Source organism: Lepisma saccharinum, chromosome 12 (genome assembly GCF_977018435.1).
Source record: "Lepisma saccharinum chromosome 12, izLepSacc3.1, whole genome shotgun sequence".
In the NCBI taxonomy this organism is placed as follows: Eukaryota; Metazoa; Arthropoda; class Insecta; order Zygentoma; family Lepismatidae; genus Lepisma; species Lepisma saccharinum.
The window spans coordinates 57,688,508-57,710,851 of NC_139240.1; the positions used below are offsets into that span (position 1 = coordinate 57,688,508).

The 22,344-nt window shown below is 36.0% G+C and overlaps 1 protein-coding gene across 24 annotated transcripts in view; it reads left to right on the plus strand.

Annotated features, from left to right (window-relative positions):
- Positions 1–22,344, plus strand: part of LOC145996124 (coiled-coil domain-containing protein AGAP005037) — a 1,065,133-nt gene that overhangs the window by 1,017,688 nt on the left and 25,101 nt on the right. For 21 of the 24 annotated variants that reach the window (XM_083132404.1, XM_083132407.1, XM_083132420.1 and 18 more), the window contains 3 exons: positions 1,239–1,337; positions 3,045–3,128; positions 17,533–17,650. In XM_083132404.1, the coding sequence (XP_082988530.1) occupies positions 1,239–1,337; positions 3,045–3,128; positions 17,533–17,650 (301 nt within the window). Of the gene's footprint in view, positions 1–1,238; positions 1,338–3,044; positions 3,129–17,532; positions 17,651–18,827; positions 18,887–20,514; positions 20,605–22,344 lie in introns of those variants that run through there. The other 3 variants (XM_083132426.1, XR_014442750.1, XM_083132425.1) reach the window with 3 other exon arrangements.

Genomic DNA, 22,344 nt, shown 5'->3' on the forward strand with positions numbered 1-22,344 from the left:
ATACAAGGTGGCCCCCCAAAAAGGTAATAGAACACGTAAGTATGGTAGTATAAGTTTCAGTTACCTTTTTGGAGGCCACCCTGTATAATGTTGGAGAAAGGATGCCAAGGGCTGTATTCTGTCGTGTTATCCATCTCTCTAGTTCCTTTGTAATCATCTCAGACAAGAGAAGACTGGCCATGTACCGACTACATCCTCATGTCACTATACCCTGTACCAGCTAACTGTAGACCAGGCGAACAAGAACAAGTCTCTGCACAAGTAGTGATGCAAGATGGCTCCACCAATGAACAGTGAGAGAAATGGGATTTCGTAATGAACGACTGGAGTTACCCGCTTTCCCTGCATCGCTCTGCAGCATTGCAAACTTTTGAAACGGTTGCCAATGTTGCACTTTCACCACTCAATTTCACTCCGTCTCCTCTGACGCTATGCCTGGCCCTGCTCTACAGTTATACAGGGTATAGACCATTCGGTGTTTGTGCAGACGAGATCCTGTCAGGGCTTGGTGTTGGTAGTGATCTGCTTGGCGTTTCTCCACTCATTCCGCCTCTCCCAACTTAGCAATTTCCTGCACCGTTGATTGACGTGTCTCTCACTGCCCTCCCAAAGGCAGAAACACCAATAGTCGAATACCAGCAACCGTTTTAAGAGCTTCACGTTAATCTTATGTTACTCCAAGCATGGGTCGCCATTCTCTGCACTGAGTTTCCCATGCACAGAAAATATGTGGCGTCTCTTACGTAACCAGTCATCAAATTGGATTGTGCTGCCATCTGCTGGCACTCTCAAAATTACTATTTGGCCTCCGTGATGTAGTGGTTAGCACGGTGCACTACAACGCCATGGGTCCCAGGTTCAAATCCCAGCATGGGTGTTTCTGAGTGTCCCTTCAACAATTTCATCATATCTCGCCATGTATCTTCATCTGTGTGATTAGCAAGCACATGACTGGCTGACCTGCAATTTCACCATCAAAAGTTTTGGGTTAAAACCTTCTTGAATATAGACATTCTTTTGTGAAGTCTCTTCAATTTTATCTAATCATCACTCATCCTCCTTGGTGCACAGAATATATACAATCAATGATTGTAAAGTCAGCAGAAACTTATGCAGCACCAAGAGCTTTAGTGAACTTGTGTATTCATTGTGAGAGAATGTCAGAAAAATTCAATTTTCATTCATTTGATTGTGCTGATAGATTGAAAACTTTGTTAACAAATTATTTCCTTTTACAGTAAAACAGTGGCAGATTTGAAAATAAGGTTTCCAAACTTGCAAGATGGCATGAAGAGTATTTTATCATCAGAAATGGAAAAAGTTGTTAGGGAAGAAAAGTAAGTATATTTTTTGCTGTGTATCTTTTAAACTTAACCAGATAACAACATAAAGTATATGTGTGTTTTTGACTGAGAAAGAATAAAAATCATTTTGATAATGATAATACACTAATAATAATGTAAGTTTGAAAATGGGAAATTTGTATAGAGTTTATGTAACTTTCATCAACCTAATAAGAAAGTGTGGGGCGTTACCCCCACACCCCCTATACGCCTTCATGGCGTGGTGCTAAGCACAGGGGAGAACTTTACTTTACTTTTTTTAATAAGAAAGGTGAAGTTCCTCCATGTGGGTTACACCACACCATGAAACGACATAGGAAATATGGATATAGGCCCTACCAAGGACGTATTTAGGGGGAGGGTCCAGACTCCCCTGAAAGATTTACTAAGTACAAAATTAAATAATGAAAATGATAAAATAATAAAATAACTAGAATTTTTTTTTTTTTTGTTACAAATTTTGCTGGCCTTAACGACACGTAAGCTAGATAATGAATACGTGCTGTAATATCGCTATTCTTATACCGTTCGTTTACCGATTCATGCAATAAAAATATAATATTAATTAATGTAATATTACAATTATTTTAGTTTAAACATTATTTATTATTATTGTTATTATCATTATCATCATTATTTTGAGATACATGGTTGGGACCCACTGCCCCTGAAACACATTTCTAGATACGTGCCTGAACCCTACACATTCTCGATTTTTGCACTATACTGGAGCTGATGGATCTACACCATGCTCCAACTGCCTTTACCCCCTAGGATTGCACCAAGAGGAGCTTATTTGAGTTGTAGACTGACAATTTATGGTTATGTCCATGTGTTTTATTCATATTTCGAGTATATTACATTTTTACATTATATTTCAACTGCATCAAGAAAAAAAATACAAATACAAGAAACGAGCTGCTATGCATTAAAATTGTTTTAGTATATTGAAGAGTCATTTTTTATATTTATCACTTAACTACAGAATACAACTCCAAGTGATGCTTTTAACTGAAATTTTGAATTGTTAGCAAAATTAAACATTGCATTCATTGTGTACATTTATTTACTTATTCTGAAACCATATACTTTAATCAAAGTACACTCTAGGTTTCGAAAAGAACAGTAAGAATAATAAAATACAACTGAGAATAGGAAAATATAAACTTCAATGATTTTTAATCTGTAGAAATACAGTGGGACCGTGATTTTATATTCGTGTGTTTAATTTTTCCCACATTATACCTTCAATCTTGATAGTCCCAAGAGATAAAAAAGTTTCCGTGATTTTATATTTTCCCGCATTTTAAGTTTTTGCAGCTTGGTCTCCTGAAAAACATATAATCGAGGTTCTACTGTAATACCGTATTTACGCGTGTATAATGCGCACCCTGTTTTTTGATGGGGAAAAGTGACAAAAAATCATATCTTGTATATAATGCGCAGTACAATCCAGGTTCAAGGTATGGCTTTCTTAGTTGTAGGTCATCAAGCTGTTGCTATGCCGATCAAGAGTGAATGACATCACACCTATTCAGTAAGTCACCTGTTGCTATGTGGACCAAGAACAGAATATCCTCTTGTGTAAACAATAAGTCACCAACCCATTGGTTTAGAATTCTTCCTAAAGCATTTTCAATAATTGCATTCCCTAATTCTCTGTACAGTATTTTTAAAATAATTATTTTTTCTTCTTTATAGGTTTTTGAAGGAAGAGCCTGAAAGATTGGAAAGTGCTTTAAGAAGATGCAAGAAGCTGACAGGAACATTGGTTACATTAAAAAGGTAATCATTTCATTTTGTCCCATTGTCTAGATTGAATATGCACTAAAACACATGGTCATGAAATATAAGCAGCTGGGCAGAATTGAGCTGGTGGCACGTATGGGAAAGCAAAGTGACAGTGGGACAAAAGTTGCTGGTTCCCGCGCACTGTGTGTCAACGTCAACCGGGCTGCGTTGCCTAGTTCGAGTGTCAGACCTACTTCTCTCCGGGGCACTTTTATGTCACCTCTGACCTTCCGAGCAAATACTGTCAGTTTGTGTCACATGGATTACGAAGACCAACTCTACAACTAGATATTTCATTCTCTTAAAACTCTGAAGACACGGGGTTGTGCTCCAACGTGGCAACAGGGCAAACTTCTGCCACCTGCCTAATTTTATCGCCGTGTGTTGTGTGAATGTGCAAAGCAAAATATTCCAGCTTTAACACACTAGTTAGTGTGTATATATTGTACATACATTGTTATTAACAGCATATCCTTGTTGGGAATCCCTGATGTCGTCGCCTTGTAATCAAGGGATCCCCGGTTCGAAACTCAGTGGAGGCACATACTGGTTCAGATCCCACTTTAAACTGTAAGTCCAGTCCTGATTTGCTTATCTGTGCATGAAGTGGACTAAAACAAAACACAAAAATATCCTGGTCCACAATGCTCCTTCACCAACCTACAACCAATACCCTCTGCTCACAAATTCAATTTCTCCTGCTCAATTTTCATCACTTTTCATACCCTCCAGATTCACAGTGCCATTGGCAAATTCACTCTCAAAGAAGCTGCAACACCTCAAACATCCTGTATATCCTTACCTGCAATATCCGTGGTGGTTTTTGCCTGGGAGACATATCCACAGACTTCAACCTCAGGATCAACAACAACAATATTCCTTTCAACAACTGCTTCCAGGTAACAATCATCCACTCCTTACCCCAATTCACCAACACCTCAGTGTGGAAAAGATGGGAGAGGATCTGCATATCAGCCATGAGTGCAACCACATGCCCCTGGTCTGAACAGGCCAGTCAGAAATGTTCCCAACCCTTGCTTCTCACATTGGCCTCCCACACCCTCTCCCCCAACACACACTATATATGCAAGTATCATGTTTTTCTGCACCATCTATATCTTCGATCAGGATCTCTTAATCCACCATCTTTCTTTTCTGTATGACTGAAGATGCAGCCTGCAACCACAATTTTTTTTTAGTGTCTGCTGAGTGTTTTTTTGTTTCCTTCTTATTTGTTTATATACAGGGTGAGCCAAACTACATGTTTGAAGTAAATCGTGAGACTGGTGAGATGTGATTTTAACCAGGGTGGTTACTCACCGGGAATTCATTGAATTCTGGGAATTATACGTGAAGTATTGACTCCGGGAATAATGGGTTAATTCTACTTGATTTTTTTCTCTGTAGACGTGAAAAATTGCAACTTTAATTAATCCAAATCCTATTGAATTTATACATATTTATTAATACCCTGAGGCAAGTTTTTCATTTATTTTTATCGAGAATGGTAAAGAAAAGAATGCTGCATGGAAGATTATTGCAAGATATATTGAAGTTTATAGGTAAATTTGAATTTGAAATTCTTGTACAATTAACAGTTTTTCGTAGATTAATATATCGCATAATATTTATGACGGGTTTGTAAATATATTTCGAGGCTGAGTATGTGGAATGTCAAATGTAAACTCCACAATTTATATACAAAGTTCATGGAAAAGAAAAAATATCGCACACTATTATCAGGACTTTTCCCCATCCCCCTCCAAAAATAGCCAGAATCAAATAAAACTTGACTAATTACTAACATACCTCAAGACACACACATACACTGTTTAATTAAATTGAATCTGCTTATACTTTTGAATTTTTGGAAAGTTCGCGTTGAAAACCGGAAATTATACTTAAATTTTATCAAGGTCCTAGAGTGGCCAACCTGTTAACGTAATATTGTTGCCGGCGACTGTGGGAAAGTGGAGAAAATGAGTGTTTACATAAAATTGTTTAAATCCATCGCTGTATACACAGCTCTCACGATTGCCCATGCTGTAGCTGTAACTTGCTGGTCCATGTTCAACTCCATCTTGGCTAATGACGTAAGCTCTGGCACGTGACTTATCTGAAATGAAAAAATGAAGTCTCAAGTTTAATTCACCATTTCCCTTTACATAGTACAGTAACACACATCATTTACTTCAAACATGGAGCCATATTTATGACTCACCCTGTATATATGCATATAAAGTTGAAGGAAGGAGGGCCAGAAGAGCTGTTAAGTAATCCATGTAAGGATTCTACTGAATGTTAGATGTCATAGTACATCTTAAGAGATCTAATTTTGTGGATTTTAGAATGTCCGTGTGATTCTTTGAAACGACTTTCTTATTTTTACAATAGTAACTCCAGAAAGAAAAAAGTTCATATTAATAGAAATAAAACTGAAAAACCAAGTTCCTTATATCAATTTAAAGCTTTTGTTTCTGCAGTCGTTGAAGATGCGGCCATGAAAATTTAACAATTTCCAGTATTTGAAGATAGTTTCCTATTTGCTTTCTGAACATGTTTGAGACAAGATTCATTTCTTTTAATTCTGCTAGTTTCCTATTTGCTTTTTGAACATGTTTGAGACGAGATTCATTTCTTTTCCTTCTGCGAGTTTCCTATTTGCTTTCTGAACATGTTTGAGACGAGATTCATTTCTTTTAATTCTGCTAGTTTCCTATTTGCTTTTTGAACATGTTTCAGACGAGATTCACTTCTTTTCCTTCTGCTAGTTTCCTATTTGCTTTGTGAACATGTTTGAGACAAGATTCATTTCTTTTCCTTCTGCTAGTTTCCTATTTGCTTTCTGAACATGTTTGAGACAAGATTCATTTCTTTTCCTTCTGCTAGTTTCCTATTTGCTTTCTGAACATGTTTGAGACGAGATTCATTTCTTTTCTTCTGCTAGTTTCCTATTTGCTTTTTGATCATGTTTGAGACGAGATTCATTTCTTTTCCTTCTGCTAGTTTCCTATTTGCTTTTTGATTATGTTTGAGACGAGATTAATTTCTTTTCCTTCTGCTAGTTTCCTATTTGCTTTGTGAACATGTTTGAGACAAGATTCATTTATTTTCCTTCTGCTACTTTCATATTTGCTTTTTGAACATGTTTGAGACTCGATTTCATTTCTTTTCCTTCTTCTAGTTTCCTATTTGCTTTTTGATCATGTTTGAGACTAGATTCATTTCTTTTCCTTCTGCTACTTTCCTATTTGCTTTTTGATCATGTTTGAGACGAGATTCATTTCTTTTCCTTCTGCTAGTTTCCTATTTGCTTTTTGATCATGTTTGAGACTAGATTCATTTCTTTTCCTTCTGCTACTTTCCTATTTGCTTTTTGATCATGTTTGAGACGAGATTCATTTCTTTTCCTTCTGCTAGTTTCCTATTTGCTTTCTGAACATGTTTGAGATGAGATTCATTTCTTTTCCTTCTGCTAGTTTCCTATTTGCTTTTTGATCATGTTTGAGACGAGATTCATTTCTTTTCCTTCTGCTAGTTTCCTATTTGCTTTTTGATCATGTTTGAGACGAGATTCATTTCTTTTCCTTCTGCTAGTTTCCTATTTGCTTTTTGATCATGTTTGAGACGAGATTCATTTCTTTTCCTTCTGCTAGTTTCCTATTTGCTTTGTGAACATGTTTGAGACGAGATTCATTTCTTTTCCTTCTGCTAGTTTCCTATTTGCTTTTTGATCATGTTTGAGACGAGATTAATTTCTTTTCCTTCTGCTAGTTTCCTATTTGCTTTGTGAACATGTTTGAGACAAGATTCATTTGTTTTCCTTCTGCTAGTTTCCTATTTGCTTTCTGAACATGTTTGAGACAAGATTCATTTATTTCCTTCTGCTAGTTTCCTATTTGCTTTGTGAACATGTTTGAGACGAGATTCATTTCTTTTCCTTCTGCTAGTTTCCTATTTGCTTTCTGAACATGTTTGAGACGAGATTCATTTCTTTTAATTCTGCTAGTTTCCTATTTGCTTTTTGAACATGTTTGAGACGAGATTCATTTCTTTTCCTTCTGCAAGTTTCCTATTTGCTTTCTGAACATGTTTAAGACAAGATTCATTTCTTTTAATTCTGCTAGTTTCCTATTTGCTTTTTGAACATGTTTGAGACGAGATTTATTTCTTTTCCTTCTGCTAGTTTCCTATTTGCTTTGTGAACATGTTTGAGACAAGATTCATTTCTTTCCTTCTGCTAGTTTCCTATTTGCTTTTTGATCATGTTTGAGACGAGATTAATTTCTTTTCCTTCTGCAAGTTTCCTATTTGCTTTTTGAACATGTTTGAGACGAGATTCATTTCTTTTCCTTTTGCTAGTTTCCTATTTGCTTTTTGATCATGTTTGAGATGAGATTAATTTCTTTTCCTTCTGCAAGTTTCCTATTTGCTTTCTGAACATGTTTGAGACGAGATTCATTTCTTTTAATTCTGCTAGTTTCCTATTTGCTTTCTGAACATGTTTGAGACGAGATTAATTTCTTTTCCTTCTGCTAGTTTCCTATTTGCTTTGTGAATATGTTTGAGACAAGATTCATTTCTTTTCCTTCTGCTAGTTTCCTATTTGCTTTGTGAACATGATTGAGACGAGATTCATTTCTTTTAATTCTGCTAGTTTCCTATTTGCTTTTTGAACATGTTTGAGACGAGATTCATTTCTTTTCCTTCTGCAAGTTTCCTATTTGCTTTCTGAACATGTTTGAGACGAGATTCATTTCTTTTAATTCTGCTAGTTTCCTATTTGCTTTTTGAACATGTTTCAGACGAGATTCATTTCTTTTCCTTCTGCTAGTTTCCTATTTGCTTTGTGAACATGTTTGAGACAAGATTCATTTCTTTTCCTTCTGCTAGTTTCCTATTTGCTTTCTGAACATGTTTGAGACAAGATTCATTTCTTTTCCTTCTGCTAGTTTCCTATTTGCTTTGTGAACATGTTTGAGACAAGATTCATTTATTTTCCTTCTGCTAGTTTCCTATTTGCTTTCTGAACATGTTTGAGACTCGATTTCATTTCTTTTCCTTCTGCTAGTTTCCTATTTGCTTTTTGATCATGTTTGAGACTAGATTCATTTCTTTTCCTTCTGCTACTTTCCTATTTGCTTTTTGATCATGTTTGAGACGAGATTCATTTCTTTTCCTTCTGCTAGTTTCCTATTTGCTTTCTGAACATGTTTGAGATGAGATTCATTTCTTTTCCTTCTGCTAGTTTCCTATTTGCTTTTTGATCATGTTTGAGATAAGATTCATTTCTTTTCCTTCTGCTAGTTTCCTATTTGTTTTTTGATCATGTTTGAGACGAGATTCATTTCTTTTCCTTCTGCTAGTTTCCTATTTGCTTTTTGATCATGTTTGAGACGAAATTCATTTCTTTTCCTTCTGCTAGTTTCCTATTTGCTTTGTGAACATGTTTGAGACGAGATTCATTTCTTTTCCTTCTGCTAGTTTCCTATTTGCTTTTTGATCATGTTTGAGACGAGATTAATTTCTTTTCCTTCTGCTAGTTTCCTATTTGCTTTGTGAACCTGTTTGAGACAAGATTCATTTGTTTTCCTTCTGCTAGTTTCCTATTTGCTTTCTGAACATGTTTGAGACGAGATTCATTTCTTTTCCTTTTGCTAGTTTCCTATTTGCTTTTTGGTCATGTTTCAGACGAGATTAATTTCTTTTCCTTCTGCAAGTTTCCTATTTGCTTTCTGAACATGTTTGAGACGAGATTCTTTTCTTTTAATTCTGCTAGTTTCCTATTTGCTTTCTGAACATGTTTGAGACGAGATTAATTTCTTTTCCTTCTGCTAGTTTCCTATTTGCTTTGTGAACATGTTTGAGACAAGATTCATTTCTTTTCCTTCTGCTAGTTTCCTATTTGCTTTGTGAACATGATTGAGACGAGATTCATTTCTTTTAATTCTGCTAGTTTCCTATTTGCTTTTTGAACATGTTTGAGACGAGATTCATTTCTTTTCCTTCTGCAAGTTTCCTATTTGCTTTCTGAACATGTTTGAGACGAGATTCATTTCTTTTAATTCTGCTAGTTTCCTATTTGCTTTTTGAACATGTTTCAGACGAGATTCATTTCTTTTCCTTCTGCTAGTTTCCTATTTGCTTTCTGAACATGTTTGAGACGAGATTCATTTCTTTTAATTCTGCTAGTTTCCTATTTGCTTTTTGAACATGTTTGAGACGAGATTCATTTCTTTTCCTTCTGCAAGTTTCCGATTTGCTTTCTGAACATGTTTAAGACAAGATTCATTTCTTTTAATTCTGCTAGTTTCCTATTTGCTTTTTGAACATGTTTGAGACGAGATTTATTTCTTTTCCTTCTGCTAGTTTCCTATTTGCTTTGTGAACATGTTTGAGACAAGATTCATTTCTTTCCTTCTGCTAGTTTCCTATTTGCTTTTTGATCATGTTTGAGACGAGATTAATTTCTTTTCCTTCTGCAAGTTTCCTATTTGCTTTCTGAACATGTTTGAGACGAGATTCATTTCTTTTCCTTTTGCTAGTTTCCTATTTGCTTTTTGGTCATGTTTCAGACGAGATTAATTTCTTTTCCTTCTGCAAGTTTCCTATTTGCTTTCTGAACATGTTTGAGACGAGATTCTTTTCTTTTAATTCTGCTAGTTTCCTATTTGCTTTCTGAACATGTTTGAGACGAGATTAATTTCTTTTCCTTCTGCTAGTTTCCTATTTGCTTTGTGAACATGTTTGAGACAAGATTCATTTCTTTTCCTTCTGCTAGTTTCCTATTTGCTTTCTGAACATGTTTGAGACAAGATTCATTTCTTTTCCTTCTGCTAGTTTCCTATTTGCTTTCTGAACATGTTTCAGATGAGATTCATTTCTTTTCCTTCTGCTAGTTTCCTATTTGCTTTCTGAACATGTTTGAGACGAGATTCATTTCTTTTCTTCTGCTAGTTTCCTATTTGCTTTTTGATCATGTTTGAGATGAGATTCATTTATTTTCTTCTGCTAGTTTCCTATTTGCTTTTTGATCATGTTTGAGATGAGATTCATTTCTTTTCCTTCTGCTAGTTTCCTATTTGCTTTTTGATCATGTTTGAGATGAGATTCATTTCTTTTCTTCTGCTAGTTTCCTATTTGCTTTTTGATCCTGTTTGAGATGAGATTCATTTCTTTTCCTTCTGCTAGTTTCCTATTTGCTTTGTGAACATGTTTGAGACGAGATTCATTTCTTTTCCTTCTGCTAGTTTCCTATTTGCTTTTTGATCATGTTTGAGACGAGATTAATTTATTTTCCTTGTGCTAGTTTCCTATTTGCTTTGTGAACATGTTTGAGACAAGATTCATTTCTTTTCCTTCTGCTAGTTTCCTATTTGCTTTCTGAACATGTTTGAGACAAGATTCATTTCTTTTCCTTGTGCTAGTTTCCTATTTGCTTTTTGATCATGTTTTAGATGAGATTCATTTCTTTTCCTTCTGCTAGTTTCCTATTTGCTTTGTGAACATGTTTGAGACGAGATTCATTTCTTTTCCTTCTGCTAGTTTCCTATTTGCTTTTTGATCATGTTTGAGACGAGATTAATTTATTTTCCTTCTGCTAGTTTCCTATTTGCTTTGTGAACATGTTTGAGACGAGATTCATTTCTTTTCCTTCTGCTAGTTTCCTATTTGCTTTTTGATCATGTTTGAGACTAGATTAATTTATTTTCCTTCTGCTAGTTTCCTATTTGCTTTTTGATCATGTTTGAGATGAGATTCTTTTCTTTTCCTTCTGCTAGTTTCCTATTTGCTTATTGATCATGTTTGAGATGAGATTCATTTCTTTTCCTTCTGCTAGTTTCCTATTTGCTTTGTGAACATGTTTGAGACGAGATTAATTTCTTTTCCTTCTGCTAGTTTCCTATTTGCTTTTTGATCATGTTTGAGACGAGATTAATTTATTTTCCTTCTGCTAGTTTCCTATTTGCTTTGTGAACATGTTTGAGACAAGATTAATTTCTTTTCCTTCTGCTAGTTTCCTATTTGCTTTTTGATCATGTTTGAGATGAGATTCATTTCTTTTCCTTCTGCTAGTTTCCTATTTGCTTTTTGATCATGTTTGAGATGAGATTCATTTCTTTTCCTTCTGCTAGTTTCCTATTTGCTTATTGATCATGTTTGAGATGAGATTCATTTCTTTTCGTTCTGCTAGTTTCCTATTTGCTTTGTGAACATGTTTGAGACGAGATTAATTTCTTTTCCTTCTGCTAGTTTCCTATTTGCTTTTTGATCATGTTTGAGACGAGATTAATTTATTTTCCTTCTGCTAGTTTCCTATTTGCTTTGTGAACATGTTTGAGACAAGATTCATTTCTTTTCCTTCTGCTAGTTTCCTATTTGCTTTTTGATCATGTTTGAGATGAGATTCATTTCTTTTCCTTCTGCTAGTTTCCTATTTGCTTTTTGATCATGTTTGAGATGAGATTCATTTCTTTTCCTTCTGCTAGTTTCCTATTTGCTTTTTGATCATGTTTGAGATGAGATTCATTTCTTTTCCTTCTGCTAGTTTCCTATTTGCTTATTGATCATGTTTGAGATGAGATTCATTTCTTTTCCTTCTGCTAGTTTCCTATTTGCTTTGTGAACATGTTTGAGACGAGATTCATTTCTTTTCCTTCTGCTAGTTTCCTATTTGCTTTCTGAACATGTTTGAGACAAGATTCATTTCTTTTCCTTCTGCTAGTTTCCTATTTGCTTTTTGATCATGTTTGAGATGAGATTCATTTCTTTTCCTTCTGCTAGTTTCCTATTTGCTTTGTGAACATGTTTGAGACGAGATTCATTTCTTTTCCTTCTGCTAGTTTCCTATTTGCTTTTTGATCATGTTTGAGACGAGATTCATTTCTTTTCCTTCTGCTAGTTTCCTATTTGCTTTGTGAACATGTTTGAGACGAGATTCATTTCTTTTCCTTCTGCTAGTTTCCTATTTGCTTTCTGAACATGTTTGAGACAAGATTCATTTCTTTTCCTTCTGCTAGTTTCCTATTTGCTTTCTGAACATGTTTCAGATGAGATTCATTTCTTTTCCTTCTGCCACAGCTTCCACCACTTCCTTTTGGGTACGCTACTTGTTTTTCCAACATTTGTATTACCATTGGATTACTGGATGTGTTGCTTACTATGTTTTACAACACATAATGTGGTTGGTAGTATGTCATTTCTTGCAGAATGTGCACTCCTTGGAACACAGGCACATGCTGTTTAATGTCAGGAAGCAACATCACAGATGCAGTCAAATGGTATGTTGGGTTGCAAGCACACAGGCAGGAAAATGGCCTCTTTTGAACATTTGTAATGCCAAAATAATGCACAAATGACAAAAGTGGTACCAAGACCAGTTTGTTTTCATGTTCACGTACATTTATACGATCCACTGGCACCATTTAATGACATCTGTGTGTATGTGTGTGTAATATGCATCTATGGACACATTTTGGTAATTGACTCTTCAGGATAATTGGGTGGATGAGGTTGAATTGCAATTTGATTAAATTAATGAGAAGAAACTGGAACGTGCATGCCGGGACTGGAATTGAAACATAAATCATCATTGGAGAGTGAGAGAGAGAGAAAGAGTGAGAGAGAGAACATATTTCAATTTGCATTTGTACTTGTCCAATCCCTAATGTTCATTAGTAGTAGAAATATGCTGCGTTCTAATCATTTTATTCCTAAGAATCAATTCAGTAAATCATCTTGTGGAGTTCTTGCAAATAATGCGATTGCTATATTGTGTAATTGTCCTCCTCCGGGGCCGTGCAGTCTAAGGTGCTGTGCTTTGGGCTCCGACTGCGGGGCGGCATGGGTTCGAGTCCGCCTGGCTTCTCAGCATGTGCATAGGACCGGTGGCAATCCACCATCGTGAGAAAATTCGGGAGCTGTGAACGAGTGGCATAACCCGGTCTTGGAAATCTCCTATAACAGCACGTCTCCCCATTACTGGTTGAAGAACTCCACACCTCTAGGTAGAACTGTGGGAGGGAGACTGGCAGTCAGGAGATTGGCCTAGGCCCTTTAAGGGCTGTCGAGCCAAGGTGTTATTATTCTTATTTTATATTGTGTAATGTCCCACACCATGGCCATCTAAGGTGTCACGCTACGGGATGCATGCTGGTTCGAGTCTTCTGGGGATAAAGCGAAACAACTTTTCTCCTGAGATTTCGGCCTGTATATGGAACCTGTGGCCACCCACCATCGTCACGAAATTGGGGAGCTACGAACGAGTAGCGTAACCCGGTCACTGAAACGTACAGCAACGACTGGGGGTTGGTCATGCTGACCACACGTCACCCCGTAACTGATTGGATGATCGCTAGAGGCATGCAAATTTTGTTTTTGACGAAAACACGAAATATGAAATAACATGCTGTAATGTGCATTTTTCATGTTTCTGAAAGGTGTGAGGTGCATTTTTCTACCCAGTTTTGTCACGAAATAATGCGAAATGAACTGTAAAACGTGAAATATACTCTTAAACACGAAATTTACCATTTATGTACCGACGCGACACTTTCTGAAGTCTGTGAGTTATGCAATTCACGGAAAATGGATTAATTCTGCTGTAAATATTTGAGAAGCAAAAATGGACCGCTTTACCCAGGAATAAATTTAATACTCTGGTAACTAACAGTTGGGCTGAAAAGTTCGTAGGCTAACATAGTAAAAAATATTTTTTTGACAAAATTCGATTTTATTATTCAATATAGTTGCCTTCGAGGACGATACAACGATTATAGCGGTCATACAATTTTTCGATGCCATTTTTATAGTACGATTTCTCTTTAGCCTCAAAATAGGCCTCAGTTTCGGCGATTACCTCTTCATCAGTGCTAAATTTCTTTCCAGCGAGCATTCTTTTAAGGTCTGCAAACAGGAAAAAGTCACTGGGGGCCAGATCTGGAGAATATGGTGGATGGGGAAGCAATTCGTAGTCTAATTCATATAATTTTGCCATCGTTTTCATTGATTTGTGACACGGTGCATTGTCTTGATGAAACAGCACTTTTTTCTTCTTCAAATGGGGCCGTTTTTTCGTGATCTCATCCTTTAAACGCTCCAACAACGCTATGTAATAATCGCTGTTGATGGTCTGGCCCTTTTTGAGGTAATCGATGAATATAATACCATGCGCATCCCAGAATACTGATGCCATAACCTTGCCAGCCGACTGTTGCGTCTTTCCATGCTTTGGATTCGGTTCATCACGTGCAGTCCACTCGGCTGACTGTCGATTGGACTCTGGAGTGTAGTTATGGAGCCATGTTTCATCCATTGTAATATATCGACGGAAAAATTCGTGTTTATTACGGTTGAATATCGCTAAACATTGCTCCGAATCATCAAAACGTTGTTGCTCTTGATCGATTGTGAGCACGCGCGGCACCCATTTTGCACACAGCTTTCGCATGTTCAAATATTCATGCACAATATGTCCAACACGTTCCTCTGATATTTTTAAAGTCTCAGCTATCTCGATCAACTTCACTTTACGATCATTTAAAATTATTTTGTGGACTTTTTTGATGTTTTCGTCGGTAACAGCCTCTTTGGGGCGTCCACTGCGTGCATCGTCTTCGATGCTCATTTCGCCTCGTTTAAATTTAGCAAACCACTTCTCAACGGTTGATTTTCCTGGTGCAGAGTCCGAATAATGTTTATCAAGCCAAGCCTTGGCTTCAACAGTATTTTTTTTTCGCCAAAAAGCAATGCTTTATTAACACACGAAATTCTTTTTTATCCATTTTTTCACAATAACAAAAGCTGCTTCACTCACAATGCTATATCTCACGAACTAATTATCCGGCAGCTGTGAAATTTATACACGTATCTTTTGAAGGTTAGTACTAAGTAAAAATCACATGGATTTAATTCTAGTAACGCCATCTATGAGTCAGCCTACGAACTTTTCAGCCCAACTGTTACATAAATGTGCTATTAGAAGGGGTAAGTTTATTTTGTGTAATAAGTGCAGTTTTTAAATCAAATTTAGGATTATATTCACAATTTTAAAACCAAAATGTCATTTTATATAGCACTTTTGATGTGATTATTCACCGCTATAACACCGAAATTTTATTTCATTTACTGCTTTTGAACCCGAAATCGACTGTTTTTGTACCGAAATTTTGCTTTTTTATTTACCAAAAAAATGTGCCTCTAATGATCGCCCACCTCTGCTGAGGCATGTGGGACAGGCTGGTAGGTCCTGGCCCTCACAGGCTCTTGCACCATGGGTTAGATTATTACATTGTGCCTGATTAAGGGTGTTAGCACCCCAGGCCGAAACATTCATTGCCTTCCCAACCCAAGTGTCAAACTTTACAGGAGGGGGTGGATATCGTAGGCATGAAATTATAATGCTAATATTTTTAAATTTCCCCTTACCTAATTAAATTAAGTGAAATTTGTCATGTAAGGTACTGCCATGTAGGCAATCAAAGCTGCGCACTGGCTGTGGCAGTACGTCCTCCGATTCACAGCTAGAAACATAGCTTATCTTTATATCCTACAAAAACGACATAGTTAGGTATAATTAACTATTATTTTAAGTAAGAGCTTATGAGAATCAATCAAATAATATTATAGCATGCAATAACTTACATTTGCAGCAAACTAATGCATCAAAGCTTTTTACAGCATATCTGTGGATGACATCATCAATGAAACTGTTTGTGGGTTCCTCGTCCACCTTCACAGGAACTTGAAGCGTATCCTGACCCATCCTATTAATTTTGTCATCACCCTCTTCATGGTGCTGAATAACCTTTCTACCCCAGCAGTCAGTTATCAAAACGATAATGTAAATTTGTTCATTATTTTGACTTTTAATTATAAAGGTGACTTAATCGGTGCTTATTATTATGAAAAAGCCAGAAAAAGTACGTTCTATGTTTAATTAAAGTGAAAACCAAAGTAAAGATGCTTGCCAGGTGTGCATTTATTTCAATCATTATCATTGAAATGGGCACTGCTACTAAACAGAAACTGTACGAATTTCTCCCCGTGTTGCAAGTGGAAGCAATTTTACAACTTTATTATTAGGCAGGACATGATGTTTGAAAAATATGGCGAAAAGAATTTTCAGATTCCATGCATTTCTTATGGAGGAAAAAACAGAATAACTTCAAGTTATGGCTAATCAAATGGGAGTTTTTTTTTTTACTTTTCCTACAACAAACCAAATCTTCAACATGATCTCTTTCCATTCATGTGTTTTTCTACGCCATCAGAAGTTTGGTGTTCCCAAGAGAACAAGCAAAATAATACTCCCATAAGCGTAATGCTAAGTTTTCTCCTCCTCCTACGACCATCTAGCGTACAGACCTCTCTTTCTCCAGCTTGCCGTGGGAACATTTGGGGGGGGGAGCAGTTTAAGGTCCTCATATCTGGCTGGACACAAACTGTTCCCCCTGATCTTAATGAAATTTTAATGGGGGACTTCTTGATTTCATCACTGGCCGAGATGATAGCTAAAACAAGATGGGGATAGCTAAATGCAGTTGAACCTGAGTTGTACTTATGTCAAGGTGAAGAGAAAATAATACACATAAACTGAGAATTACTTGCAAATCAGATTTAGATACTATGTCATATCATTATTAAAATAATATAATTGTATCTATGCTGAGGAACTAGATACAGTATAATATAGGTTATTTCTGTCATAAAGTAATAAATTAATGAATTTAAAAGTTTGATTCTTAAATACATTACATTTGCCTCTTAGTTTTTGTGTGGATTAACGTCCACTTCCCGTATAAATTTCACTTTCTGGTCAAGCGAGTAACTTTTTGTCTTTCTGTTCTCCGTGGCTGATCAGTAACAAATGAAAATGTTCAGTGAAGGAACCTATGTTCTGTTTTTATTATGAAACACTGCAAATGTCAGCTATCGGTATCTTTTTAACGTGTGTACTTTCGTATCGCTATTATGTACAAAATGAAATGCGTCACATGTTCTGAACAACTACAGTAAAGCTTTCTCCTCCGATTTCATGCTGCCTGTCCTTGCCTTCTCTGTAACACCGCCATGCCGCACTCGTCTTTGTCGCAACTCAAGACCGACCATTGCCATCTCCACCTGTCCTGTTTCGTCGCCTTGTGTTTTTGTAACGACAAGAAATGTATCCTCCTGTGACATTGTTGTAGCTTGGTCACATACAAATGAACTGTATTTTATGAAAATTAGTACATACAATACCGAATTACTTACAAATCAGGTTTAATTTTCACGCTTTCAAATTATATTTTGCCGGGACCTACAGTAATTTCCGTATACAACAGAATTACGCAGAACTGAGTTACGTATAAAGCAGTCTCAGGTGTAGTACTGAAACTGCCATTTTGTTTTCTTTCAGGTTAGCTTCTGTGCAGGAACAAAGATTACCCTCCAATAATAGTTCAATGGAGTCGCGCCTCTCTCCGACACTCCAGGAACCGTTGCCGGCATCTGGTACACAGCAGACTTCGAGCAAGGTAATCCTTACGATGAAATCACCGTGATGAGATTTGGTGCTGTAGCAGTGTGTGGAAATGCATGCAGACTTTTCTTTTACACATACCTCTTCCGACCTATATAACATTTACTAATAAACAGTATGCTCTGTTTTTTCACTCTCTCTCTCTCTCTCTGTCTCTCTCTCTTTCGACTGTTTTTATTCTTTTCTTGTTTTTTATGTTTGTGTGTCGACAACAAAGAGCTGTGAGTTTCTTTCTCAGGCAGCAAAGTAGCATTTTGATTTTATTTTGTTTTGGTTTCGAATACAAGAGGCATATTTGTCGAGGGTGGGGGACGATGCACAAAATCTCCACGCAAAACTACAAGTTACCAATTCTCATGTTTGTGTGAAAGTAATGCATTTGTCGCTGGTGTGTGCTCCAAAACACCCGAAAACTTTTTCAGGTTGCTACTGTAGTCAATGTGCAGATTTTTCAATCTCACTTTTTACTTTCTTGTATTCTCTTCCCCTTTCTACTGTTCCTATTTCCTCTTCTTTTTTATTGGCTTCCTGCTAGTTTCTGGTTCCTTAATTCTGAACACTACACAGCACTGTCCTTGCACTAATTTCATTGTTTTGATGCACACTCTCCGAGTGCATTTCCAATGTGTCCCAACGATCATATCCCTAGCTGTCTTATACTAAATGTAATATCATTCCATCCTTATTATATATATATATTATGGAGATTATAGAGTGAGTATGGAGTATTTTGCTAATGGTGTTTCATTCCCTTTTTAAGGCACTCTATTTTTTGCACTTTGTGCACAATGCCTGTATGCCCTCAAGTTCCCCAGTTTTATATATATATATTTACACACACATTTTTATATATATATATACTTATAATTCTGCCTACAATCACAGAAAATTGTAGAGCAACTTTTTCATTCTTACCTCGTTATGTTATGTGAATCTTTCTTTATGTATGTTCATTGTGACAGAAGTTTAAATGAAAGTGGGTTTTTTCTTTTATGTTTGTTCTGCATTGCTTTAGCGAAACGTTAATAGGTTTTTTTTAAGAAAAGAAAGAAAAGTATTACCTTCTAAAGAAAGAAAAGAAAAATTGTCTTATTCATTTTAAATTTATTATTATTATATTATTTTTTTTAAGTGAGTAAAAATCTGACATATCCTGCCCTCTTCTGTTTTAGTGTAACAGACACAGCTGGAAGTGGAGCACTAACTTCAGGGAAGCCATAACCATTCACGAGTAATAACAATTAAAAATTTTTCTGCTCGCTTTTTTTAATATTTCCAATTTTCCTTGCTCAGCTTAGGGTGAGATACCCATTCAATCTGGAATTGCTTCTATTCCCCCCTTCTTCCTTAAAGTAAGGTAGCTCATTGGAAAGTATATTAATAATATTAATTATTAATAATAATAATAAAAGAAGTCCACAGTCGTGCCACTAAAAATTCTGTATGTGCTCTTTTTCCAGAAAAAACACAATGTGAAAAGAAATTAATGTAGATTTCTTTTAGGTATAGTGCTTTTCTTTAAATCTTTTTCACACCTGAGATTATTTTGTTAATTTAGATATCTATCTATTTTTATAGAAAAATATATATATATAAAGGCAGTAAATATTTTTTTTTGTGATTGGTAAGGTTTGAATGTTCGTTGTACATGAAAAAAGAAAGAAATTTAATTTTTGCTGCACATAGGGAAAACGGAAGGAGATTCTACCATAAGCCTTACTCTAAGGATGGAAGTTGGGAGATTAGGTGTTGGCGCATGCCTCGAATTTTTTACATTTTAATCAAGTTGCATACTTTCTTAAAAGTTCTTCATTGATGGTTATAGAAAAAGTCCTGTGAATTTTGTTGTTGGCTGATGCTACAAAGGATAGGACTTTCTGAATCAGCACGGACGTTTTGAATGCCCATACTGTTATTATGTAATGAGGGGGGGCAAAGTTTTTTGCCTATCCCGTCCCAGTGCTTGGCCAGTGTTGTGTCGTGTAGATGAATGTTCCTTCAAGCAGTTGCTGTATCCAGCCATTTTGGTCTTGTGTTGTGTTCATAGTTTGCCTGCAAAATGGTTGTGTGCGTGTTTTGCGTGATGAAGCCATGTGCAAATATATATAGAGTCTTGTCTTTTTTTTTTTTTACAAAAGAAAAAGAAGGCTGTACTTTATGAGTTGGAAACTGTTCCACACATTTCCCTGGCTATGAGTTACCAAGTTAAATGTTCAAACAGTGTGATGTCTTTTTTCAAATCTAATGGTCCTAACATTTGACCTTTTTTTTTCGTTGCAAGTCTTTTTTTTATTATTTTCATGAGAAAAACCTGAGAATTTACTAGTTTAAATATCTCCTTCCTATTTATATACATAGCAATAAGATTTTCAATGTTTTTTTTCTTAATTGTTATTTTTCTTTTTACTTTAGAATCAGAAAAATGAACGTTTTTACTTTTCAGATCTTGGTGTTTGCATGGGAAATGATTTCATCAGATTTTTAGTTGTTTTTTTTTTTAATGTAAATTTTATTTTCAGCATGCTCAGTTGCATGGTATATCAAATGTTATGGCATTACAAATGAGTTACGTGCAGTATGCAATGAATGAAGATAATTATGAGCATGTAGTTACAATTGAAAATGAAGCAGATTAGAGAAGAAAATGTTGGTCTTGTTTTTTGTTTTTTCATATGAATGTCATTGTTCTACAATTATAATTATTCAGTGACTTATTTTTGTACTGTGAAATTACTTTTGGTGGTTGTTTTTTTAAACTTTGATAAAGGAAAAAGTGCCAAAAGAATGGTAAGGATAAGTAAATATTTTTTAAGGATTTTTAGTGCAATATAAAATTCAGCAGATGCTCTTTTCCACTAGTTTCTGAAGGTGGAGAGATCGTCTGAAATGCTGTAAATATATTTCATCTGCAGTCTTTGGAGAAATGAACACAAAGGATGATTTGATCAGGTCGGTCAAGCTAAGTTTGATTTAGTAATGCTTCCTTGGGATCTACTATAGTCGCCATGAAAAGCTTTACCTTCTTCGGGTGATTGGAATGAGTCTGAACAATTATTGCCAAATCAAGCTTAGTGCAAGGAAGAGAAAATGCATCGTGAAAGCTGCATTGAGTGGGAGCGCTAGATGTATTACAATAATTTGGATTATCACTGGGTAATATTGGAACTGCTGTTAGGGTCGTCTCTGCTTACAGCAAAGTTTCAGAAAAATGGTCACCTGGGAACATAAATCCTAAAGCCTGTTAACGTGTCTTGTTATATATAGCATAATATAAATGGTGCTCTGTGGTAAAGACATATCGTATCTATCCCTGTTACGTTTCTCTTTTTTGCCTCCCTGATGGCATAGTGGTAACGTCATTCTCTTGTAATCAAGGTGTTCTGGGTTTGATACTCAGTGAAGGCACATAGTGGTTTGGACCCCACTATAAGGGTGTTCTGTATAGGACACCGAATTAGAAAATTAAACAAAATAGGGACAATATCATAAAAATAGTTTCACATATATATAAGCAGTAACATCTCCCATTTACGTATGAAAGACAATGTCAGGCATATGTCCACCCCTACTGATTCTGCATGCATTTATACGCTCCTCAAAATTATTGATAACCCTCTCGCAGATGACTGTCCCGATGCCCCCAATCCCCCGTATGATTTCCACCATCAGTTCCACGAGGGTTCGTGGTTTGTTGGCGTACACCTATGATTTCACAACGCCCCATAAGATGAAATCTCAGGGTGTAAGATCACATGACCTTGCCGGCCATTCCTGGTCACCACTTTGGTAAAATGTCTTTACAATGAGAACACGTTGCTCAATCGTAAACTGTTCCATATCGTAACCACAACAAACGAGTCAAAACAATTGAGGCTACATTGATCGGCATGACAACAGATGGCAAAATTGGTAAGAACAGGTCTGCGAACCTCAAAACAAAACAGTAGCACTCGATTCAAATTCAGTATCCTATACGGAACACCCTATATAAGTCCAGTCCCGATTAGCCTTTCTGTGCTAAAATGGATGACTTCAAGACAAACTCAAACTCATGTTTCACTTTTTCTTTCTTCATCCCTCCATACAATGTCTCATTCACGTTACATTGTGATGTATTTGTTGTGTGTGTGTGTATCACATGGTATATAACCATGTTTCTCAACCAGCAGGCTGCGAGAAAATTGTTTATTTCTGGCAATTGCCTATTTTTGAGGAACCAGGAAAAGGTATTTAAAGTCCTTGCATTGACTCATTCTCACCCAAGAGGTTCTGAAATTTATCATTTTGGATTGCACAGCAATTTTCATTTTCAAATGTTCCTATTTATCAAAAAGCCTATTTTTCTTTATAATTATACCATAATTTATTTATTAAACTTTAAAAGTCGGACGGTTGAAACTGGTTGAAATTTTGACCATGACATGTATACCCCTTGAGAGCAGATGGTTGATATTTGAACCGGCAGCATGCACGGCAGCAATTAATGTGCCATTTCTTGAAAACTATACACTATATTTCAGTTCTGTCTTCTTTGTTCGTTACTTTACAAAAGTATTATATACTCAAATTACAAAAGAATACATCAATTGTTACTATTATTAACAAGCGCCATTTGAAAAAGCCCTTTGTTTCCCTTTTGTTACTATGGGATAAATTGAAGATTATAGGCTGTAACTTCTCAACCACTTC